This window comes from Lithobates pipiens, unplaced genomic scaffold, assembly GCF_037356315.1.
Source record: "Lithobates pipiens isolate NorthernLeopardFrog02 unplaced genomic scaffold, aLitPip1_a1.2 Scaffold_16, whole genome shotgun sequence".
NCBI classification, from domain to species: Eukaryota; Metazoa; Chordata; class Amphibia; order Anura; family Ranidae; genus Lithobates; species Lithobates pipiens.
In genome coordinates, this window is record NW_027507748.1 from 585,334,153 (window position 1) to 585,360,497 (window position 26,345).

A 26,345-nucleotide genomic window follows, 5' to 3' on the forward strand; every position below is an offset into this window, starting at 1 on the left:
ATCAGCCGATAATGCCCCCATGGAGCCACCAACGCGCCTGCCACATCCGACCAGCGATCTCCACGCCACAGACCTCTGTACCTTCCGACTGAGTTTCGAGAAGCCAGGAGATCCACATCTGGCGTCACCCACCTTAGGCAAAATACATCCGGATGTAGCGACCATTCCCCTTGGTCCAGCATCTGACAACTTACATAGTCTGCTTGCCAGTTTTCTACGTCTGGAATGTACATGGCCAACAGAGCCGACACTCGCCGCTCTGCCCACCGCAGGATGTGAGCGATCTCCAGTGCTGCAGCCGAGCCCTTGTTGGTTGACATACCCCACCGCCATGGCGTTGTCCGACTGCATCCTGACCGGACTCCCCTGCAGCCTCTGTGACCATGTGGAGAAGCAGCACCTGATCGCCCGAAGTTCCAGCACATTGATTGTCAAGTGGGATTCTTCCTGCTTCCAGCGACTCTGGGCCGACTGTATGCCCCAACCCCCCCCCCCCCCACCCGGTCAGGCTGGCGTCCGTTGTGATCACCATCCAATGAAGACGAAGGAATGACTTCCCGATCCGAAGGGCCAGCGACCTCAGCCACTAGAGCCGGGAATCTTTGACTAGCTGGCTCACCCGAATTTGACAATCCAGGGACAACAGAGATTTGCCCCATTTGGACAGGATCTGCTTTTGCAAGACTCGTGTGAAATTGAGCATACGGTACCACCTCGAAGATGGCTACCATGAGACCCAGGACTTGCATGCAAAAACGCATCAACGACCACCTGCGGGACACCAACAACTTCACCGCAGCTCGAAGAGTCTGCAGCTGGTCCGAAGAGAGAAAGACTCTCGCCTCTGAGGATTCCAGAAGCAAGCCCAGGTAACTCCAGGCGTTAAGTCGGCACCAACACTGACTTCTGTAGGTCCAGTACCCAACCAAACTCCCGAAGAGTTTGCATGGCAATTGTCACATCCTCCCCTAATTCTGAGGTGGAAGCTGTCCTCAGAAGGAGGTCAACCAGGTAACCCACAATTGCGATCCCTTGCTGTCTTAGCAAAGCCAAAATTGTGGTTAGCTCCTTGATGAAGACCCTTGGTGCTGATGCTAGGCCAAAAAGGAGAGCTACAAACTGGTAGTGCTCATCCCCGACCGCAAATTGCAGAAACTCCTGATGCTTGATGTATATGGGGACATGCAAATGTCCGGGGATGCCAGAAATTCCCCCTGATGGAGTGCAGCGACCACTGAGCGAACTGATTCCATCCTGAACCTTTGTACCTTCACAAAGCTGTTGAGGGACTTGAGATCCAGGACCAGGCGGACCCCTTCCTTCTTTAGGACTACAAACAGACTGGAGTAGAATCCCTGAAACCTTTCCGGCGTCGGTACAGGCACTATCACCCCGTGCAGCAGTACGTCCTGTACTGCCTTGAACAGGGCTTCCCGACAAGCCGGAAGAAGATGAAGGTTGGGAGGGGAAAAAAATCTGTTTAGCGGACAAGAAAGAAACGTCATCTTGTATCCTGATGAAACCAGTTTGCAGACCCACTGGTCGGAAATCTGGGAGGTCCACCGAGCTGCAAACTCCCAAAGGCGACCCCTCCACCCAAGAATTGGGCGGTGGCAACCTTCATGTGGCAACAGATTTGCTCGCAGGCTTGCGAAACCAGGGACGCTTCTGTCCCTCTGAGCGGAAAAGGAGGGCCCTTGTCTACGGCGTGGCTCCTTACCTTTTCTGGACTGTGGGAGCAATGTACTCTTACCCCCAGTAACATTCTTAATAATGTCTTCCAGCGAGGCTCCAAATAGCCTCTCCATGGAAGGACAAGTCGGCCAGTGTCCAATTAGATGCCTGGTCCGCAGACCAGCATTTTAGCCAAATCAGGCGACGTAGCACTACTGCTGATACTGAGGCTCTAGAGAGCAAGGGGGGCATATCTAAGGCCGCATGACAGACATACTTAAGGCCCTGCACCAACTGGTCCTCCAGCTCCACGCAGACCAGGGAAGGATGTTGCTTCTCCGATTCACGGTGCAATAATTTAGCCCATTCAGTAAGCGTCTGTGACAACAGGGCCGTGGATAACACTGACCCCACCACCGTAAACATGGACTGGGTAACACCGCCTCAGCCCTCCTGTCGGTAGGGTCCTTGAAAGCAGGGGCCCCTTCCACCGGAATCGTGGTTACCTTATTTAACCTGGATAAGGAGGGAGGGGGGGGGGGGGGAGGGGGAGGTGTCCATTTCTTCAGGAAACTCTGCTGCTGCTGTCCACTCTCTCCTGTGTCAGTCATGAGGTGTTCTGTGTAAAAAGCGGCACTGTTCTAGAAGGAAACAAGCACCCAGCGCTAGAGGCAAAACAAGCTGAGGCTACTAGAAAATGGCCACCGGACGTCTCAGCAAAAAGCGTCTGAGGGCGCCGGGAAAATGGCTGCCAGACTTCCAGAAAATGGGCGAAAGGAAAAAACTGGCTGTGGCAACAGAAAAATGGCTGTGGAGCGGGCAGCGGCCTCCCCACATGGCACACACCCAGTGCAGCCCCCCCCCCCCCAGAGGACAGGTACGTAGTGCACTGCACCCCCATGTGCCCAGTCACACAGCGGCCTATTGCATGGGGAGGAGGGAAGGGACAGGGAGAGAAGAAAGGGAGTGAGAACCCCTAGTCGACCTCCCAGGGAATGCCCAGCTGCTCCATCCTGCCGAGACTGGTGGAGCCATACTTACCCCTCCTGTAGGGAATGCTGGACACATTCCACGGACAGACCCATCACCTGAGCAGTACGGGGTGGCTGTTGGCACACTGACACGGACAGCAGTAGGGCATGTCGTGGCCGACCCAGCGCGTAGCTAAGGTCTGCTCACGGTTGATGGCCAGGCTGGGGAGACTACTAGGATCTATATTATCCAGCCCGTCACTTAATTGTAGATCACAGGAATCAAAAATGCAGAAAGAAAGAAAAAATTCCCAGGGACAAGGGTCCCACCGGGAGCAGGGTCCTTCTACACTAGGCAGAAAAAAAACTGAGCTGCTGGATGCAGTGTGAGGGGTTATAGCCAGTAGGACTGCCCCCTGGGCGGTACTGTGCAGTTTTGCTGTTTTTAACATGTTCTGCCTAGTCCTCCCCTAAAGGGATGATATAACCCTAAGGTCAAGATGAAGATGCTGTGTCCGTCAATGAACGAAAAGAGAAAATTACATTTTCAAAGCAAACTTTTCAAATTCTGCTTGCAATACATACCTTCCCTCGCTGTCTTTGCAATATGGACATGTGCAAGCCTCCCTGCGGGTACGCCTAACAGGTTGCGATGGAGTACCTGGGCTGGTCTCACCGGCCTCCAAAGTTGAATTATCAACATGCATCCCATCTGTACCAGAAGAATGAATACTTAAATGGCCACAAGCATCACCTGTGAAGAAAAAAAATAAAAATTACCTTACTTATACAACAAAAATCCTAGCTTAAAAATAAATTGAACTAAAAAATAAATAAATTGAACCAGGACCTTTAATTTCCCTTTTCGAAATGTACTAGAACGAGGAAGGTGGAAAACGTGTGATTACCTCAGAATTGCATGACTGCAATTTGGTTATCAGAATATCTTTCCACTCCTTTTGGAGTCCAGAATTTCCCTAAAAGTTCCCATTAACTTATGCGTTGGTAACAAACTGCATCAGCATTACCTCATCATCCTCATATTAACTAAAACATTGGTCAAATGTGGCTAGAAGAATGCACTTCAAGGTTCATAGTAAACCTTGTAATAAAATATATTTTGGAGTTACCTGCTCAGGGTCCTAGCTTCCTTTAAAAATACCAGCTGACCGATTGTAACATTGAGCCATTTGCCACTGCTGAACACAGAGTTCCTTACCCAGGATAAATATACACATCAGGTAAGTCAGAAATAAATCAGATGTTCGTATATGCTTACCTGAACCTTAATATAAGTGCCTGAACAAAATATCAATTATTTTCTGTCTCAATCCCCTACTTGTAAATTGAGCTTGAACTACTAAAATCTTTTACTATAAAATGATCTAAAACAAACAGTTACATAGACAAATGTTTTGACCAGAATGCATTAATGTGGTTCTATTAAAACATAGTACAGACATTTCATTACAAGGTCTTACAACATTTGACAAAGTGCACATCTCGCAAAGGGCAGCGTGTTCACGTACAGTGTGGGGAAATGCACATGGAACGTGCCTTTTCTGCACCTTGTTCCGGTGTGAACAGGCTCTTGTGGAACTAAACCCTCTAGGGGTGCACCGAATGGAAATTTTGGTGCTGAAAATGAAGGATGCACTAGGCCAAAAACCGATACCGAAACTGTGTTTAAAAAAAATAAATATATACAATTGTATTATATTAGACTTTTTAATTAATATCATCAATTTAAATGAATATTAATTTATTGTTGGCAATCATTGGCACCTTTTAGTGCAAGGAAAACAGGAAAAAATGCAGTCTGCAGTCTCTAACCATCTCTCGTATCATCTATGTATTCACACTGGTCTGTTGCGCTTCCGTTGTGGTGTTCAAAATCTTGCTTGCTGCATTTTTGGTCAGTTAAAAAAAAAACACACCTCCCCGATGAAATGGATTGAAAACGCAGCAAGAACACATCAATAACGCACCCATGTTATGCTTTTGATGTGCTTTTTAAGTCACATGACCTATGAAAAACACACCATAAGCACAGTAAAATTGCGGCAAAGTCGTATGCGTTTTCAGCACTTTTTTCTCATTTCCACAAAATGCTGATAACATTTTTTGGACGATATGTTTCGGTGGCTGAAATTTCAAGACCAATGAGGTAGGAGAGCAAAAGACCTGGGGCTGAGAAAAACTCATAGGGAATCACATGTTTTACATGCTGAATCATTTTAATACTTGGAAGTTTCTAACTTACCATAGAATGAGGAGCTAAACAGTATAACCAATTAGTCAGCTGCCTGCTTTAATGTGGTACTAAGGGCTGAAGGTTTTTTACCCCCATGTGCATAAAAGTAAAAAAAAAAAAAAAAAAAAAAAAAACCTTCAGTATGCAGCACCTCCCACAGCCCCCCCAATACTTACTCAATCGTGATCCAGCAATGTGCATGAGAGCGGCTACTCTACCAGGCTTCAGCCTCCTGATTGGCCGAGAGACAGCAGCAGGAGTTCTTGATGATCATTCATGCCCCGCTCTGTGTTTAATGGATGCAGAGAGGGCGGCGTGGGAGCAAGAACAAACAAGTGCCCCCAAATGCAAGAAGCTTGCTATGAAGGCACTAGGAGAAGAGGAGGGGCCAGAAGCTCTGGCGGGGTAGCCGAGAAGAGGAGGATCAGGGCTGCTCTATGCAAAACCATTGCACAGAGCAGGCAAGTCTAACATGTTTGTTAATCAGTTTGAGAGAAAATATAATATATAAATTTACTTTAATGGAAACCTGTACTGAGAAAAATATATAGGCTGCCGTTGATACCCTCCTAAAATTTTGCTTCCCTCACCATCTATAGCTACATTACATTCCATGTCTCTTATCTAGAAAAACACCAAGCGTGTAAATTAGAAAGCTAAAGTGAAGTCAGAACCTCTAAATATGCATACTTGTACTCGGCAGTGACTCGGTAATTAAAGCGTATGTAAATGCAAAGCCAATAAAAAACAAAAAAAATACAAATACCTGGCACCATCCCTAAAGATTCTGCCCCATTGTTAATCACACAGAACCTCTGCATATGCCTCCAATTAGGCATGTTAACAGTGTTCAAGTGACCGTTCAGTTAATACTGCCAGGGGGATTAAACTTGGATGCTGGATAGCATTGACAGAATGCAGTAGGATAAGGGGACTTTTTTTTCTTTTGCAAAAACAAGTATGCCTAAAAATATTGACTCCAAAAATGAATGTAGTGATTTAATTTTTTTAATGTTTAAAAACTCTTTAGTCCTTTGTATCATCATGACACTCAAGCAACAAGCATTTTCAGAACAGATGATCAGCAAAGAATACTATAGCCTGTCCTGTTGTATTCAGAGCTGCGTCGGACAGAAAAGTCAAACTCCCACAGTGCACTTTAGAATGGCAGGGTGCTGCAAGAATATCTAGAAATCTGACTTGAAGAAAGGTCAAACTTTTTATACTGCATTCTCAGGTTCAGACACCCCAAATGGACTGTGGCATCAAATAAATAGGTACTAGCACACTAAAGAAATGCTCAATGCTCCATGAAACTGCATACTTAGCTTAAGCATCCCACAATGTATACAAAACTACAGTATATGAGGCAGTGATCTTGTGTCCAATACTTTGAAATAAACATTTTAAAGGAGAGCCGGTAATGTGTCATGTCATAGAGCTGTCTATAAACAAACATTTTCTATAACATAATCAGGAGCAAGGGAGTGGCATTGTGAGCAATACATTGAAATTAACAAATTAAAAGCTTAGTGAGTGAGATGCCTCACGGTTTAAGCTGGTCATGCAAGCCACAGAATGGTCGCACCTGCAAAGTACAATCAAAATCTGGCCTTTTAACGGGGACATCTAAGCTGCTTTGAACCCTAAAGGACAAATGGGGAATGTTGATGTTCGATTGTGTACAGGATCTAAGTTCTTTCTATACACAGCTTACTAGCTTGGACTACTTACTATTGCGACAATGTTACGCTCCCTCTCCCTTTCTTACTCACGCTCTGGTTTTCCCTCAAAGTATAAGTTCACCCAAAACATAATTCTAAACCTACACTCAGCCACATTCTAAAACGAATCTATCCATCCCTGTAAAGAAAAAATTGCCATATATACCTTTTCTGAAGCAGATCTGGTCCAGTCTCCAGCGGAAGATGCCGTGTGCAGGAGAGAACCAACAATGGCTGGGAAGTTATGTCTCCCAGAGTTACTTTGGGGCTTTTGTTGTTGGCTGCCCCTCCTGCACCCGAAGATCAATGTGGACCGGACTGGAGCAGCTACAGAATAGGAAAGTATAGTGTTTTTTTTCTTTACAGGGCCAGATATATTAGTTTTAGAATGTGGCTGTGAGTAGGTTTAGCATTAGTTAGGTGTTGGCTGCAATTCTACTTTAATTTCCTAGATTGCACCCTGGTGTTCTAGGGAATTTTGCTGGGTTTTTATCCGGAACCCTCTGGGCCTTGCAGTCTTGTTTGGTCAGCTCTTATTTTCCTACTACACATTATACATGTTAAGGTCCTTTATTTTGATATTATTCATATTAAATTGCATCTTGCTCCTACCCATATTGGAGAAGAACCCACCTTGTCATTAACATGTCCCTCTAGACAACTACAACTTATGACACATTAGTGTGATGGTCATTGGGAAGAATGCTCCTTAAACTTGTGGTCATGGGGAGAAATAAACCCCTTACAAATAGCAGATCATTGGTATGACAGTGTGAGCTTATCTGAGAGGCAGAGTTGCTCCTAGCAACCTCTGGAGGAACCCTAGGGCTCCATAGAACACTGATTGAGAAACCCTGTTTTAGACTGTAAGGGTGCAGGTCTATAATAAAAAATGCAAGCAAGTTTTTCTAATGAAATTCTCCAGAGATCTGTTAGCTGAGTCAGTCTGAAGCTGCTTATATAAAAGTTTGTTTCCTGACTGAAAATGGCTACATCGCAAGGCATCTCATGTATATGGTCACTTCCAGAGCAGTCTATTAAAGAGACTACTAGAAAAGTTTACACTTTAATGTGCTGAAGCTCTGAATGATCAGTTTCAGGTGTGCCAAATCTGTGTCACTTTGTCATATTTACAAACATATCTTAGACTTATTATAGGCAGGTTTGAAACTAGGCCCTTTCTGCTAGCTGGCAAAATGGAGCTTTGACTTAAAGAAAATCTGCGCTTGCATATTACAACACAGGTTTACTTTAACCACTTGCCTACTGGGCACTTAAACCCCCATCCTGCTCAGGCCAATTTTCAGCACTGTTGCAAGTTGAATGACAATCGCATGGTCATGCAACACTGTCCCCAAAGTTTTTTTCGCAGATAAAGCTTTCTTTTGGTGGTATTTAATCAGCACTGTTTTTTTTTTTTTCTAAAGAAACAAATGAAGATCGAAGACTGCACTAATCGGCACTGATTAGCAGCACAGATCGGGACCGATGTCCCTGTAACAGAAACCACTTACCGGCTTTATTCTCTCTCATCATCATCATGATCACAAGGAGAAAAAAAGCCAGTAAGCGGCTTCTTGTTTACTTCCTGCTCAGCTGTCATTGGCACGTGGTAAAGGGCCCACTGTGATTGGCCCTGTTCTGGGATCAGCAGAGTCCAAAAAACGTGGGTGTCTATTGACACCCTCCCGGGAACCAGATGCCCAGCCGTCATTTGGCTAAAGCACGGTGGAAAGTGGTAATCGCCCCTGACCTGCAGCACATACCTCTCCTTCCTTTGCTCCCCTCACAAGAGAATCAAGGAAAGCTGAGTAAGGGCTCATGTGGAAAGCCGCATAAAAAAAAAAAAAAGCTTGGAGTGTCCTGAAAACATTGATGGCACTTACCTACAAAACAAATACATAACATTTAACCATATTCACCAGTAGACCTACCTTGAGCATTAGTTATTGTCAGAGGAAACCCCTGAAGCTGGTGCACCTGTATACCAGAGGTTCCTAAGGCACCTAGGTTAATGGTCTGGAGACCGGACATAGACGAAAGCTGAGAAGCGTTGACTGTTACTGTGCCAGGCATGGAGGTGGCAGTGCTGGTAGGCTGCCCCAGAGATAGCCCCTGCATGGGGGCAAGGGTGATTGTCTGTGCCTGAGGATTCTGAACCTGCAGATTCTGCAACTGGATTGTTTGCCATGTGACCTGCCCATTAGGTCCTACAGTGGGTGTACGGATAATGATTGGGCCAGTGTTTGGCATAGTTTGAATTTGGAGATTCTGTAAGGCATCTTGGGAGATGGCTTGCGTACTGAACGTTTGGCCGGAAAGCTGAGCAGCTTGTATTGTTTGGATAGCCTGGCCTCCCTGAACAATTTGAGGCTGAATGAGAATCTGTTGCTGTTGCTGCTGCTGCTGCTGGGACTGGTCACCCTCCTTTTGCTGGCCCTGCTGAAGGTTGCCACCACCCTGTTGCACATTATCGGTGACCAAATTGATCTGGCCACCAGATCTCTGAGAAGTCTGAATAGGGGTGGTAGTTCCACTGCTGCAATTTAACAGATTGACACTGCTAGCAGTGGTGCAGGTGGAATAATTGTTGGCATTTGTAAAAAAGGTTGCTGTGTTGGCTTGAGAGGTGGCCAGTTGTGAGGAACTGATAGCAACTGAAGTTACAGGCTGAGCGTTATCCTGAGAACCACTGTTCAGCGTCACAGACTGAGAAGTGGGTGTTAAAGAAGATGCACTCACAGGCAGAAGTGTGATATTGCCATTCAGTACATTGGTCAAGTACTGGGTCTGTCCGGACAGGACATTGTTGGCTAGGCCCATTCCTTGAATTGGGACAGCTTGCTGAAGAAGATTGGGCATGGTGAGTATGTTTCCTCCACCAGCTCGATTAGTGGTAATAATTTGTTGGTTAGTAGCTGGAATAATCTGCAGCTGTCCAGAGGCATCTTGCTGGACATTCACCTGAGTAGGGGCAGTAGTAAATTGCAATTGCTGCCCATCCATTGTTTGGAACTGTGGTATAACTTGGTACTGAATGTTAGACATTGCCCCCTGAAGACTTGCCAGAACCTGCTGGTTTTGCACATTTTGGGCTGCTACTACAAACTGTCCTGGGGCTATTTGACGATGTTTTGAAGAAGCATCACCCCCAGCTTGGTCCTTGGTTGTAGGGGAAGCAGATATGATTTGCCAGCCATTTGCTGTCTGTGCAATTTGAGCAGTACTCAGATCCAGTTCTGTAGCACCTTGTTGCTGACCTCCACCATTTCCATTTTCAGGGGGCTCAATCCTACTACATGTGGCAGCCAATAAGGCCAAAGGAGAAGGCTGGGACTCCTGTAAAAAAAAAAAAAAAAAAAAAAAAATAAGGAAAATCAGTTCAGTGCCATGCACACAAATCTTCAAAACAAAACCAGCAAACACTAAAGTAATTGTAGGTTTTAAAAGTATAACTAAAGGCAAAACTTATTTTACTTTCAGATAGAATGGAGAGGGACTAGAACTCTTCTCAGGTTTTATTGTTGTTTGTGCGTGCGCCCCCCCCCAATTTGTCAGGTTTACCATTATAGTAAATAATTAGTAACGTTAAAATAAAAGTTATGGAAAGTTAAAAATTCCAAATTTTGGGTTGACACCAGAACAGTTAGAGGGGAAACCTTTCATGGGGACCCTGGTGACACCTCGGGATTCCTTCATTTCGAGTAATTTCCTCTTCCTGTTTTAGCTATAGAGGGCAAAAGAGTTGACATAGGTTATAACCCTTCCTTACTCCATCCAAAATAAAATGTTTTGCCTTTAGTTCTACTTTAAGTTATTAGCACATTAGATATACTATAAACATAGGCTGCTAAACTCCAGCACAGACCACCTCCATCAGGAGAGCCGCCAATCGGCTCTCCTCTACTCGTGTCTCTCAGACACGAGTAGTACAAAAAATTCAGGATGCCGAAACTGACATAACAAAATATGTACAGTATCTCACAAAAATGAGTAAACCCCCCTCACATTTTTTGTAATAACGACCTCAAACACACCTCCAAGACAACCACTGCCTTGCTAAAGAGGGTAAAGGTGGTGATGGACTGGCCAAGCATGTCCCCAGACCTAAACCCTATTGAGAATCTGTGGGAAGTCCTAAAACGAAAGGTAGGAGGGCAAGGTCTCTAACATCCACCAGCTACGTGATGTGGTCATGGAGGAGTGGAAGAGGACTCCAGTGGCAATCTGTGAAGCTCTGGTGAACTCCATGCCCAAGAGGGTTAGGGCAGTTCTGGAAAATAATGGTGGCCACACAAAATATTAATAAAATATTTACAAAAATGTGAGGGGTGTACTCACTTTTGTGAGATACTGTATATAACGTATATTTGACTTTTTAATCGATACCATTAAAATGCGCTTCCCTTGCTGTGTTAAAAATCCTGCTTGCAGCAATTTTGGTCAGGAAAAAAAATAAAAAAATAAAAACCCCCATACCTTCCCATTGAAAACACTACAAAAATGCAGAGGGTTGTATTTTTGAGTCATATGACCTATGAAAAACATAGCACAAACATGGTACAAAAAATAATAATTTGCATAATCACGCATTTTTGTCACCCATTATCAGCACTTTTTTTTCTATAAACGCAGATAACCCTATTTTCATCCAATAATTTCCAGTGGCTAATATAACAGTGAATCCCTAGTGGGGTTCCCTTCAGCCTTTTGGGACACGTAATAGGTCCCGGAAAGCTCCGGAAGTATGCGCAGCGTGGCTTGTGCATGAGCAGTAAGCAGCCGGCTGCACGCATTAAATATGCTAGCATCGAGGACTGAAGTCCAGTAAAGAAACAGGTGAGGATACTGCTGGATCCTATGACAGGACACAGCCAACAGTGGCTGTGAAATTAATGGGGAGTGATGTCTCCGATAGAATTACTATGGGGCTTCTGTTGTTGGCTGCCTCCTCTGCACCCGCCTACACAGCTCAGTGTGGGATCGGATCGGCTTCAGAAAAAGGTATGTATATGGATTTCTTCTTTACAGGGCTAGATAGGTTAGTGTTAGATTGTGGATGTCAGTAGATGCAGTAATTTGAGTGTTAGGGTGGACTTCTACTTTAATCTTTCCACGGTTGGCTGAAGAACCATTTTGTATAGTTTATTTGGTCCTAGCTGATTTCCTTCACTAACATGTGTGCCCTCTGGGCGCACTATATAAACTGTCTTCCTGTCTCACGCCCAGAAAAAAAAAAAAAAAAAAAAAAAAAAAAAACAGCATCAGGCTGAGTAGCACTCAGCCATTCATAGACAGCTTTGTATTCTATCAATGAATACAAAACATCCGATTGGCCAAGCCAGAGACTGCAACGTTGTCAGCCCAGGCCATTGAATTGAAGCACGCTTGGCAACAAGCATTTTGTCCCGCAACTACTGCCTGAGTTTTTCCTGTGTTTAAGTCACTCAGGTGGGAATGCAGCTTCAAGGTAAAAAAGTTTATTTTGCTGTGTTGCCTTACAAAACCAAAAATGTATCAAAAAACATGATTGGGTTTAAACGCTTAAGGAGCAGCCGCCGCAAGTTATACTGCGGCAATGTTACTCGATGCCACGAATCATCGTCATTATACGTTGGCTCGTACACGGCGATCTGTGGATGTGCGCTCCCATTGGCTAGCAGGGGAGCCAATCGGGTCTTACAGACTCGATGTCCCCCGGCCACCCGCGATCAATCCCCATGGTGACAGAACGGGGATCTGCCTGTGTAAACAAGGCAAATCTCCATTCTGACAGGGGAGATCACACAGATCCTGTCTTTCTGCTATGCAGGAAAACGGATCTGTGCGTTTCCCCAGTCACACAGTCCCCCATACAGTTAAAGAACACAGCATGGGAACACGTGTAGCCCCTTGATCACCCCTGATTTTAACCTCTTCTCTGCCAGAGCCATTAGTACAATAACAGTGCATATTTTTAGCACCGAATACTGTAATAACGTCACTGGTTCGCAAAAAAGCGTCTAAAATGTCAGTTAGGTGTCCGATCTGTCCACCGCAATTTCGTAGTCCCGAATTTTTTTTTTAAATATTACTGATCGCCGCCATTACTAGTAAACAAATATAATAAAAATGCAGTAAATCTATCCCATTTTATAGATGCTATAAAAGTTTGCACAAACAAATCATTATATGCTTATTGCAATTATTTTTACAAAAAAATATGTAGAATACATATTGGCCCAAACTGATGAAGACATTTGTTTTTTTAATATTTTTTGGGGGATATTTATTATAGCAAAATGTAAAAAATACTGGGTTTTCCTTTAAAAATTGTCACTCTTTTTGTTTATAGTGCAAAAAATTTAAACCGCAGAGGTGATCAAATACCACCAAAAGAAATCTCTATTTGTGGGGAGAAAAAACAAAACAAAAACGTCAATGTTGTTTGGGTACAGCGTCGCATGACCGTGCAATTGTCAGTTAAAGCGGAGGGCCGGTTATAAAAAAAAAAAAAAAAAAAAGTTAGCAGCTGCAAACACTGCAGCTGCTGACTTAATAAACACACTCACCTGTCCAGGGCGCCCGCGATGTCGGCCGCCCGAGGCCGACCCGTCCCTCGGCTCTCAGGGCCGCCATCCCTTGTAAGGGAAACAGGCAGCGGAGCCTTATGGCTTCACTGCCCGTTTCCTACTGCGCATGCGCGAGTCCCGCAGCTACTGCGCATGCACGAGTCCCGCAGCGCTTTCTGAATGGGACGCGCTGTGTTCTGGAACACACAGTTCCCAGAACACAGCGCGACTCATTACCCAGAAGACGCCGCGACGAAGAGAGAAGACAGAAGATCTCCGAGGAGGAGGAAGAGGAAGATTAGGATAAAGTGCCTAGCAACAGGCATTTCTGGTAAGTAAAAAAAAAATAATTTTTTTCATTTTTTAGATTTTTTGTAATTTTTAACATTTTTTTGTTTTTCAGGGTGGCCCTCCCCTTTAAAGCGACGCAGTGCCGTATTGCAAAAAAATAAAAATGGCATGGTCATTAAGGGGGAAAATCTTCCAGTCCTAAGTGATTAAAGGAGGCATTTCCTGTAACAGAGCAGAAAATCATTGTACTCAAATAACATCTACAGACTCCACTAATTTAAGTGGCTGCAAAGGTTGAATTCTGAGGCAGGAGGTCCGATGCGTGCTTGTTCACCATTTCAGGTGCAAATCAGGTCCAAATTTTTGGCTGAATTTGAACCTGAAATGGACCAGAAGACCCACAGAACCCTTCTGCGATTCATACCTCGGCCGCCCCCGGAGGTGTGTGAACCGGCTCCATTGAGAGCCGGTCACACTCTCCTGTCACGCAAATTGTATGCAGGGACCAGCATCCATTTTGCTTTATTGTGAACCCAGCTTGAAGGTTTTTTTACCTTCACGTATTCTATGCATGTAAAAACTGTGCAGCCCGAGACCCATTTCGATCCAGTGATGTGCACGAGAGCTTTGGCTTTCGAGTCTTTTCATCCTCATTGGCTGAGACACAGAAGCCTCCCGCTGTCAATCACAGGCAGTAAGGAGGGAGCGGGGCCCAGTCGCACTCTGTGGGTCTTATGAAGACATGAGCACGCACGCACACACACACACACGCGTTCCCCCATAGCAAGTGGCTTGCTAAAGGGGGAACTTGGCAAAAATTAGGGGCCAGGAGCATCGGCAGGGGACCCGAGAAGAGGAGGATTGGGCTACTCTGTGCAAAACCATTACACAGAGCAGGTAAGGAGAACATGTTTATTACATAAAAAAAAAAACTCTTCACTGGCCAACAAGGCACAATTACTAAGGCCTCTTAGAACAATCCAAAGCCACAATATGCCAAAAATAAATAAATAATAAAAAAAAGGGTTGTGATGGTGTGTCAAAAGTCTGAAATATATCTGACAATACTTTTAACGTCAAATGCTAGAACTCATTTAGTGCTTCCTCCTGCACTGTGGTCCCTGCTGTTTTCAGAGAACTGTTGGGTCCTCCAATGCTAACAAATGTCTATGTTCACCTATATCACATCCTGCTCTGAAAAGCAATAAGAAAAACAAAAATTGTGATGTCTTCTAGATCAGCCTTTTTTTTTAGCAAGGGTACCTTTAGGATTCTTCAAGAGTGTCTTGGCAAAATGTATACAATTTTTGGGAAATTTTTAGGCAACACAGTAGATGGAACAAGCCTGCCTTTTAGGTACACAAAGCCATGTGCTTTCATCGTGCACCATTACAACCGTTCAGCCACTGGTCTCCCAACAACCAATGATCTCATCACTTAAAGTGGTTGTAAACCCTTACAAACCACTTTGACCTACAGGTAAGCCTAGATTAAGGCTTACCTGTAGGTCCAAGCAATATTTCCTAAACCTATATGGTTTAGGAGATATTTGCCCGAAAACGGGCACCGCTGTCTACGGCATAGACTGAGCGCGGCATTTCCAAGAATGGAGCTGCCGCGCGTGCCGACTCAAGTGCGCATGCGCGGGAGTGACGTCATCGCGGCTTCGCGGAATGACAGCGGCGGAGCTGCGAGACGCCACCAGCAAGATGGATGCGGCGGACTACATGGGACAGCGGCGACTTCGCTGGCTCCTGTGTCAGGTAAGTGACACATAATGGGCTACTATGCGATGCATAGTAGTCCATTATGCTTTGCCTTTGAAGGGAATGAAAGAGGAAGTAAACCCATCAGGGTTTACTTCCTCTTTATTAAGGGGAATATCAGGCGCCTGCACAGCATCCTTGTTTGCCCCTCCCCTCTCCATCAGCACTAGGGTCACATTAGCTGAGTCAAAGAAACTGAGGGAGAAGAGAAGCATTGGAATATTGTCATAATCAATTAGTTGGCCTGCATACAGAATGCATTATTATTTACAGATCAGGAAACAGTGCAGAACACACACAGCTCATTACACCATTCATACATGTCAGTACCTGAGAATTTGCAAATGTGAATAGCAATGACTCATGGGAGGGAAAAAAAAAAAAAAAGGAGTACAGGACAGGAGAGGGAAGTGATTTAAAGCAATTCTAAAAAGGCAGAATTATTTTCTTTTACCTGGCAATAGGGGCTCTGTATTTTGTATTACAAGGTACTTTGTGGCTTGGTATATGGGCACCCTGAAGGCAGGATGAGTCAGAAGAGCTGACAGGGGACCCCGGAAGAGGTGGATTGGGGGTTGATCCGTGCATAACTATTACACGGAACAGATAAGTATGGCAAGTTTAAAAAAATAAAAAATTATATATATATATATCGGTTTCCAATCACTTTAAGGGCTCTGTGCAGGGAAGATCAGCATTTGAACCCAGAGAAACTGGGGACTGATAGACTGGAGGTAACATAAGGCATTTGTTACATTTAGGCTGGGCTCACACCGACGTGATGCATTACATCAGATGTGATTTGCAAAGAAATGCGATTTAAGCTCATCATTTTGTATGGCTCAAATCGCACCACATCCGCACAAAAAAGGTGCAGGCACCTTCTTTTTTGCTGCACTGGAATCGGATTGCATGGGTATGCATACCCATGCGAGCCGATTCTAGCAACACACTGCGTTCAGCAACTTGCCTTTGGGGGGAGGTGTCTTTATGAACGACTGCTTGATCATGTAGTCACTGTGACTGGTTGTCATAGGATCAGAAGCATGTTGCACTGGCTCCCGAACATTACTAGAGAGACAGTCTATGACCACTAGGAGCATGCTCTCAAGCACAGATATCCTCAGCATGGATTTATAGGTGTGCCGTGGATTAGAACTCCTGTCAGTTTTTATTGCAGTCTGCTCCTGTCTGCGAGAGACACACACACACACACACACACACACACACACACACACACACACACACACACACACACTATTTTTGTCCTGGTCACTGTTATTACCAAGGGACAAAATAAAGGAAATCATACATTTTGAGAGGTCACCAGAAAGGGGATAGATAATATATATCACATACATACTTTTGTATATGTATATTTTTTGTTTTTTTTAACCCCATTATAACAGGTGATACAAAAAGCATGCTATTAAATGTCTTAGTGACAGCAGGTGCAGGTTGCATCAAACTACTTGCCAATGACAAGGGAGTCTCCTGTAAAATATTAAATTACTATATCCCCCCCCCCCCCCCCCCCCGCTTTAAAAAAAAAAAAAATGGATATCCGAGTCTGGTATGTACCAGATTCAGCCTTGAATACACCTCTTCTTTAAACATATTAACCAATTTGTACATCAGATATTTTTAATCCATGCTATCAAAACATTAATTGGCCAACTAATCGATTACGTAGTTTGCAGCCCTAGCTTAAATGTCCACTTTTCTAGTCCCTACTCTTTTGGCAACTCCAGTCCACCATCACCTCTGTTCCTTTACTCAAGGACCAATATCTATCATGTCCCAAACAAAATATATATTTGAATCTACCATTAGCATCGATTGTTCTTCCTGCCCTTCCATCAAGGCCCTTGAAACAGTCTTTTATTCCTGTCCTGATGTCGACCGATATTTTGGAATTTTCTTTTACTTTGATGATAAACGTAAACAGAACAAATAGAAAGGGTAAATCTTTCTGACGGGCACAGACAGCAATAAAACCTAACAGTTCTAATTTCTCTCCACTGTATCGAAAACGTAAAAATATTTCCTTTAGACCCCGTTTAACAGAGGTGTTTTTTCAGGCACTTTAGCGCTAAAAGTAGCTCCTGAAAAATGCCTCATCTGCAATCCCAGTGTGAAAGCCCAAGTGCTTTCACATTGATGTCCTGCCAGTGCAGTGCCCCAAAAGAAAAGTCCTGCAAGCAATTTCTTTAAAATCAATGGGCAGCGCCTTGGCATTGGTGCTTTTAACCCTTTATTAGGCTGCCTTGCAGGGGTTAAAAGTGCCCGGCTAGCACCCAAAAAGCACTGCAAACACAACACCCCCGCACTGGTGACACTTTTAACATTTCGTCTACCCAAATAAAAAAAATAAAAAATTGTATATAGGTCGAGTCCTTTGGCCTCCCACCTTAGACTTTTTTGGTGTTCCCACTCATTTCTCTAACCACTTCAATACTGAGCACCTTTACCCTCTCTTTCTGCCCAAGCCAATTTTCAGCTTTCAGCGCTGTTGCACTGGCAATTAACTTTTTAATTTTTATTTACAAATTTTGCAAATAAATTACCTTTTGTCATAAATTTATTTTCTTTTTCTTGGTGAAAATAACCCAAATCAGTGTATATTTAATCTGTAGGAAAGTTAGAATCTACAAACTATGGTATACATCTGAAAATTGATCAGTCCTGATGTACTGAAATCTCATTTTTTTGTCACAAATGGCGTGACGGTGATCAGGGAACCTGACTGGTGACAGCATGTAAAACAAAAAACACACTACTTTTTGTTTAACAGACTGTAACCAGAGCAATACAGTGTTTCCACAGTAACACTGTACTACTCTGGGGAAGTGATCAGGTTGTTGTTTTTTTTAAACCACATTATGATTGCTTATACCAATTCTGATTCAGTGTCTTCTTGTAATTAGCTGTGACTGGCAAAGCTAATCATATGGTACAGATAGGCTGTGATTGGTCTTGTCTGTACCATGTGATCACTGTGACCAATCACAGCTGGCAACAAAATTGTATACAATGGATAGCATGAAAGGAAGTCATCCATCATTAACATAGTTTTGATTGGTCACAGTGATCACAACACTAGCAGCGAGCTGGTACAGTGATCAGTCAGTCATCGGCTGTGTCTGGTGGACACAGCCAGTGACAGATTGCATCGTCTTCTGAGAGGACATCATTGCACATCCACTCTGAAGGACCATCAATCTGTTATATGCCGAACAGGAAAGCAGTAATGGAAATTTATCCAAACAGGAGAATGGAACCCCCCCTCCCAGTGGCCAGAGCATGTACAGAAGCCTGAAATCGTTTACAGAGATCTTGCAAATAAAGTTTTCACGAAAACTTCCATTTTGATATCAGTGTCCCTAGAAATGCCTCTGTACGTCTCCTTAGCACAGTAGCACATTGGATCTAGAATGTTCTACTCAGCAGTGCTTCTGAATATAGTACTTGACAAAAGGACCAATGTCACAGTGGCTGTGGAAATGTTCTAGTATCTGTATCTCCATCTCTAGTTTAGCATAACATGAAATATCACTACCCTATAAACCCAAATCAGCAGTTCCCCTGCAAAAAAAGCACGGTCCTTCTCATGCACAGATCAACCCCAGCAGGCCAGAAAAGAGCAAGCAAAGGGTCACAGTTTGGAGACCACTGTCATAGGCCGCAATTTTCCTGTCGCTATTGTTAGCCCAAAAGCACCTGAAAAATGCCCCAGTGTAAAAGTGGCCCAATACATTGATCAGCGCGCTAAATATATGCACTGTCACTGTACTAATGACCGTGGCTGGGAAGGGGTTAAGAAGAAACATTGGCATACTAGTCAGTGTGCAAAGGTGTATTTGCTTTGGAAATATAAATCACCTCTAATGCTGGGTGTCCTATGTGTGGATGTTGCTGCATTATGTAAAACTAGTAGAATGAAGTGCCTCGAGATTAACCATGATTTTAAAGGGTGCCTTGACTGAAAAACGGTTGAGGGACAATTGTCCAAAACCTCGTACACAATGAGAATATCAGACGAATGAGCGTCTGTTTTTTTTTTTGCATGCTAGTCTCATATCGAAAATGAAGAGGTTACTAAAGTTACGAAAATTCTCGTCTGACAATAAAAATTCAGGAGTGCTATAATGTTTTGTAGTGGATTTTTGGACAACTGTACTGATTAAACTAAAATCATACGATCTGGTTAGAAGAAAAATCTTTGTGCTAGTCCTATCGGATAATTTTGCACGACCTCCCCTGATCGGCACTTGAGAAACTGTGTATTGACAGTCAGATTATCGTATGATCAATTTAAAAGCGTTATTTTTCACACTATTTTTTGATAGTGTGTACAGGCCTTAAACACACCTCAATGTGCTGCTATCAGGAGTCTTGTGGCTTTTGTCATTCTAAAGTCCACTTTTGTCTGTCTGAAAAACTTGCGGTGGAAGGAAATGTGCAAGGAACAATAATGTGCAGCACTACTACAAAGCCTGCATATATAAAAGCCAAAATGTGGTTACCTACAATTACAAACTTCCCATGAAGCCTGGCCATACATTATACAATCATCTTGTACAATTTTCCTTTAGATTTACTTAAACCATATACTATAAGGTCCACACTAAACACTTTCAGTTTGTATGCAGATACCCTTGCACTACATAGTTGAAGGTAAATGTAAAGGAAACTGAATAAGAAAACTGTATAATGAAGAATAACAAATGACCAAGTCATCAACGTTGTTCAATCGTGTGGTTCTCAGTGCAGAGATGCCAGGGGACCCATGCTGCATACACCTAGGCAATTATGATTAGGGGAAAAAACCCAAACCCATACTTCTCTAACCACTTGCCACCCACTAACCGTCAAATGGCGGAGATTTTGTCGCGTTTACCATAGGTCACATGACTCAAACTTTTTGCCACGTTTTCAATGGGGAGGTGCGTTTTTGTAACTGACCAAAATGTGCACCAAAAATACGGCAAGCAGGATTTTTAACACTGCAACGAAAGTGTAATGGACCAGCGTGAAGACATACATGTAACTCAAAGGAATGCATTTTTCTTAAACGCAAAAGCGCTTAAAAATATATAAAATAAAAAAGTATATATTATATATATATATATATATATCACACAAATTTTTTTATATACACAGTAACTGAAATCCATTTAAATATACCATGTATGCCAGAACCACCAGTTTTGAAAAAAAAAAAAAAAAAAAAAAAAAAAAAAAAGTATATATATATATATATATATATATAAAAAAAAATCACACGTTTAGATTTCTTTAGGTGATTTAGCATGTAGAGATGATCAACCATAACATTTATTGAAATCCACACAAACCCTGGGGGATTAAGCTACAACTTAAAACTGAACATCGTGAATCACATTTGGCCTGTGATGACCTGCGATTTCCATCCTGAAGTGGGAGTAATCTGTAGTGATCTGCGCACATGCGTGTTAACCCATTAACTGCCAGGAAAACCTCCATAACCGGCATCTTCAGGAATCGTTAGAGGAACACCCTAAAGTGTGCCAGCATGTAAACAAACCAGCATGTAGTAGGGATGAGAGAACAGGAGGGACAGGGCAGGGACGATGGATTTGTGGAGCCGGCCCCCAGTGGGCAGTCAGTGTGGGAGGCGGGTGGACCGGCAGGCAAAGGGTGGGGGAAAGTCTTGCAGGCCACACAATAGACAACGCCCCTCCCCACCCCCCTCCTGTACACTCAGTCTGTGTCTATGGGGGAAGGAAAGGGGGTTTGCACATACCTGCCCCTTCTGTGTGTATTCACCTCCTCCTGTGTGGCCGTCAGTCTTCTCTGAATTCATGTCTTCGGCTGTGTGCTCCGGATCTCCTGTATACACAGAGAAGAGGCGTCACAACACATCGGCATAATCACATCTCCTGGTAGCATTAAACATGGCGGGGGCAGGGCAATGCTATTTCCGGGATAGGGCAGGGAAGGCCTCTTGGGGACACTACCGATGGTGGCAGGTTGATGGATCAGGGGAAACGTACTAAGATCCTCCATGATGTGTGTGGTGGGGGGTCCTAGTGCCACCATGGCCTCTAGAAACTAGACATACAAGCAGTGTAAACAAGTCACAGAATGATCTCCTGAGAGCTAAGAACATGATCTTCCCCTCCCCCCAGTGAAGGACAAGTAGTCCCAGCGTGAGCGCCTGAGAGCGAGGAACCTACCCCCAGTGAAGGGCTACAAGTCCCAGCATGAACACTTAAGAGCCAAGAATGTGATTCCCCACACTAGTTTAGGGCTACAAATTCCCAACATGACCCCCCCCCCCCCCAACTAGAGAAGGGCACGTCCCAGCACGAACCCTATGATCTAGGGAGGTGATCACCCCCATTGGTGAAGGACTACAAGTCCCAGCATGATTGCCTACAATCTAATGATGTGATCAAACTGGTGAAGGACTACAAGTCCCAGCACGAACCCCTGATATCTAATACCCAGATTGACATTTACAAGCGAAGGACTACAAATCCCAGCATGCCCCTCTCCCACCAGACAACAAGGCCTATGAGCAGGCCGTGCTGGGACTTGTAGTATGCAGGGTGGTGATGAGCCCGTGTCCGGTATACAGGTGAGGGGTGGGAGGGAAGGGGGGCAATTTGGTGTCTCCACCCCACCCGCCCACCGAGGGGGCCAGAGAAAAGGGCGGGAGAGGAGGAGAGAAGGGAGGGGATCGTCCGCCACCACCTCCTCCGATTGCGGGGCGAGAGAAGAAAGGGGGCGAGGGTGAGGAGGGCGGAATTCCCTCCCTGGACATCCCCGGTAACAACGGCCTCCCCTCCCCGCCTCAAACTTGGTACTGCCCAACAGTGACCGGGCTCAGCCGTACCGCCGTTCCCTCCCCCCTCCTCTCGGAGCTGAGGGTGGGGTGGGGGGAGGGTGAAAACACATACTCGGTCACATAACCCGCCCGCCATTACTTACCGCTCATCACGTCGGGACTGCGCTGGCACTTCACACAAACCTTAGCTGACGACGGCAACCTAACCTGCCTGCCGCGCGGCGGAGACGGGGGAGGGGGCGGGGCGGAGATCGACAACCACTCCGACCACTCCCGCTGAGGGGCGGCTCCACCCGCCCAATGGGGTGGCGCGGGGGGTGGGACGGGTGCGCTGACTGACAGGAAGACGACTCCAATGACAAGCTGGTGTAGCCCCGCCCTCCGCCACGGAGTGGGTGATGTGGGGTGGTAAGTAAAGAATGTGGCATAGGAGGGAACAAGGGCGTCGCTCTCTTCCTCCTTTCTCGTGGGTCCCGCCCAAGCCAGATTTACAGTTGGACTGACCAATAAGAGTAAAGGAAGGCTGTAAAATGAGCCAATAAAAGAAGAGGCAGGGGTGGACGGACGGGTCGCGGGAAGGGGGTCGTTTGATTGAGTTCACATGGGTTTAGGCGCCATTTCCTGGGTTCTTTTAGGATAATAGTGTTACATAATATCTATTGGATGGCTCCATGATAGTGAAGGGGAGCCCCCCCCCTACTGAGGTCACCACAGTGTCTGTGTTGTAGCACAGCTCATGTCCTGGGAGGATAGAATATTTCTATATGGTATGAGGGGGCAGCTTATGACTGACCTACACACAGGTGGGAGTTGTCCATGTCACATCTTCTATCCTATGAGGTAATACATTGCTGAGGGCGTGCTCACATTGTATTTGCTGAACGCCATTGATCGGTGTACATCGACCCCAGGCATCCCTTTAATCCTGAGTACATATGAATTACACCGCTTCTGTCTCTGATTAAGGTGGTAGTTAAACTAATGTTGTGCCTTACCTGCATTAAATTAGCCTCAGAGCCTGTGTAATTCCTATGTGTTAAAGGGATGAAGTGGCAACCCTTACCCAAGGGCCTGTTCACAAATGCGCTAAAATACACCTTCGCAGAGCAGCAAAAGTGCATGTAAACTAGTTCCCTTCATCACAGAACTATACTCGCCTTGGCTCCAGCCATGTGACGTCCTGGAGCTCCCTGCTGGCATCTTCCACAAACTGGCCCCTGGGTATTGAGGAATGGCTTCTTTGGTTGGTTGGGCTGATAGTGTTACTACTACCCCCCCCCCCCCCTTTTAAAAAAAATAAATAAAAGTTTGGTGTACATGTTCTCTGTAGTGGTATTGCACGGAGTGGCCCCAAACCTCTGTTGTCCCCTGCTGGCGCTCTGGGCTCTTCCTCTCTGTGCCGTCATAGCAAGTCGCTTCCTATAGTAGCAGATGTGTGGGCTCGCTGCCAAGCTGGGCTGTGTGCATGGGTCTGCCCTGCTCCTTCCTCACAGGATTTGGTTGACAGTGGCCAATGGCTCCTAGTGCTGTCTCTGTCCTGTGAGTAGGGATGAGCTCAGGCGTGTTCGCATGGTCCACGTGCAGAACACTCCTGCGCTAATCATAGGCAGTGAGACATTGCCCGATCTCTGCAGCCGCACATCGGGGCAATGTCTCACTGCCTGTGATTAGCGCTGCTCTGAGCTCCTGGCCAGCTCTGCATGTGGACCATGTGAACATGCTTGAGCTCATCCTGACCTGTGAGGAGAGAGACAACACTGATGCCGTTGCAGATGGGTAAAGCACTGGAGAAAGGTGGAACTCGATAGGGAAAGTATAAAGGGAAATGGAAGGGATGACACAACTAGTTGGATAGGCATTAAAGTGGTTGGAAAGGTTTGCATTTTTTTTTTTTTTATAAAAATAACAAACATGTTATACTTACCTGCTTTGTGCAAGGTTTTTGCACAGAGCGGCCTCAATCCTCCTCTTCTTCGGTGCCCCGTTGGCACTCCTGGCTCCTCTTTATCGGGTGCCCCCACGAAAAGCCGCTTTCCATGGGGGTACCAAGTCCCACTACTGCATCCATTGACAACGGCAGCAGGACTCGGCCCTGCCCCCCACTCTTGTGCCACTGGATTTAATTAACAGCAGGGGGAGCCAATGGCTCCCCCTGCTATCAATCTGTCCAGTGAGGACACAAACAACGGCTGGAGCCACTGGGCTCATGCACTTTGCTGGAATGGATGGGTTCAGGTAAGAAAAAGGGGGGCTCTGGGGGCAGCTGTAACAAAGAAGGTTTTTTACCTTAATGTATAGAATACTGTACATTAAGGTGAAAAACCATGAGGCTGGGTTCACACTAATGTGAATTGGATGTGGGTTTCTCTGCATCCAATTCGCATAGCAGAAGATAGTGACTGGCTCTCAAGTCTCCATAGCGTGTCCAGAGCGAATTGCACAGGAGTCCTGTGCACCCTTTGGTCCATTTCAACTCTGAATTCAGCCAAAAATTTGAGCTGAAATCGGACCTGAAACAGTAAATGGAGACAGACTGAGACTTTACAACCCCTTTAAGGTGGAAATAAAGGCAAAACTTAAAGTAATTGTAAACGATCATCTTGTAAAACAACCATTTAGTTTAAAATTGAAATGGAAGGCAAAACATTTGTGTTTTTCTTCTGTTCTCAGCTGCATAAGAGCTGGGGGAGGATGCATAAGTCCAATGCAGATCTTCCACTATGTTAGGGATAATCATGGGGGGAAATTTCTACAGATCAAGTTTCTTATCCTTGATCGAGTGCATCCCAAAACTAAGGGTGGAGACTGGAACCGAGTATTGCTCAAGCATGAAAAACGCTGGATAGTATACCTGGATGCCACCTCGCCCCCTGGCCTAAATGATATGGGTCTGGAGGGTTTCTCATCGGGGGGTGGGAAGAGTATTATTATTATTATTATTATTATACAGGATTTATATAGCACCAATAGTTTATGCAGCTCTTTACAACTTGAGGCTAGACAGTAGAAATACAATACACTTTAATACAGTAGGAATCGGAGGGCCCTGCTCCTTAGAGCTTACAATCTAATGCCCTGTACACACAGTCAGACTTTACGACGACAAAATCCAACAGATTTTGGCCCAAACTTGTCTAGCATATGCATGGTCACACAAAGTTGTCGGAAAATCTGATCGTTCTGAACGAGTGACGTATAACACATACAACGGGACTATAAAAGGGCCAGTAGCCAATAGCTTTCGCCTTGTAATTTATTCTGAGCATTCGTGGCACTTTGTCTGTCGGAAATGTCTACACACAATCAGAATTTAAACAATCAGATTTTGTTGTCGGAAAATTTTATATCCAGCTCTCAAACCTTGTGTGTCGGAAATTCCGACGAAAAAAGTCAGATGGACTACACACGATCAGATTTTCCGACAACACGATCCGAGCTCACATTTTCCATCGGAAAGTCCAACCCTGTATACAGGGCATAAGAAGGACTGTCAAGAGATACAAGAGGTAATAACTGTGGGCGATGTACCAAAGATAAATGTACAGTTGTTAGGTGGGGGCCAGATAGGCGTCTCTGAAGAGATGAGATTTCAGGGATCGTCTGAAAGTGGATAAAGTAGAAGAAAATTGGACAGATTGGAGTAGAGCATTCCAGAGGATGGGAGAGGCTCTGGAGAAGTCCTGAAGGTGAGCATGGGATGAGATCACAAGGGGGTTTGAGAGCAGAAGGTCTTGGGAGGAGCGAAGAGAATGATTAGGTTGGTACTTTGAGACTAGCTTAGTGATGTAGCTGGGGGGCAGGTTGTGGATGGCTTTGTAAGTTATAGTTAGTATCTTGAATTAAATTAGTTGGCTGAGTGGCAGCCAAAGGAGAGATTGGCAGAGGGGTATAGAAGACGCTGAGCAGTTTGTGAGGTGGATGAGCCTGGCAGCAGCGTTCATGATGGACTGAAGTGGGGATAGCCTATTTATAGGTAAGCCAATGAGGAGAGAGTTGCAGTAGTCAAGGTGGGGGATGACCAGGGAGTGGATTAGAAGCTTTGTGGTGACATTGGTTAGGAAGGGTTGTATCTTCGAGATGTTGCGGAGGTTGCGGTGGCAAATTTTTGATAACGATAGGATGTGGGGCCAAAAGGTTACTTCAGAGTCCAGGATTACACCTAGGACCTTGGTGTGGGGTGACAAGTTGATAGTTGAGCTGTTAATATTGATAGAGAAATCAGGGGAAGTGGCACATGAGGGAGGAAATATCATGAGCTTGGTTTTGGATAGGTTGAGTTTGA

The 26,345-nt window shown here is 44.9% G+C and overlaps 1 protein-coding gene across 2 annotated transcripts in view; it reads right to left on the reverse strand.

Moving 5' to 3' along the window:
* Nucleotides 1-22,370, reverse strand: part of SP1 (Sp1 transcription factor) — a 36,320-nt gene extending 13,950 nt beyond the window's left edge. The window contains exons 1-5 of one of the 2 annotated variants that reach the window (XM_077483848.1): nucleotides 22,207-22,309; nucleotides 21,017-21,102; nucleotides 17,059-17,157; nucleotides 8,558-9,962; nucleotides 3,231-3,399 (exon numbers count right to left, since the gene is read on the reverse strand). In XM_077483848.1, the coding sequence (XP_077339974.1) occupies nucleotides 3,231-3,399; nucleotides 8,558-9,962; nucleotides 17,059-17,091 (1,607 nt within the window). In that variant the 5' untranslated portion in view covers nucleotides 17,092-17,157; nucleotides 21,017-21,102; nucleotides 22,207-22,309. Of the gene's footprint in view, nucleotides 1-3,230; nucleotides 3,400-8,557; nucleotides 9,963-17,058; nucleotides 17,158-21,016; nucleotides 21,103-22,206 lie in introns of both variants that reach the window. The other variant, XM_077483847.1, reaches the window with a different exon arrangement.
* Nucleotides 22,371-26,345: the final 3,975 nt, after the last annotated feature.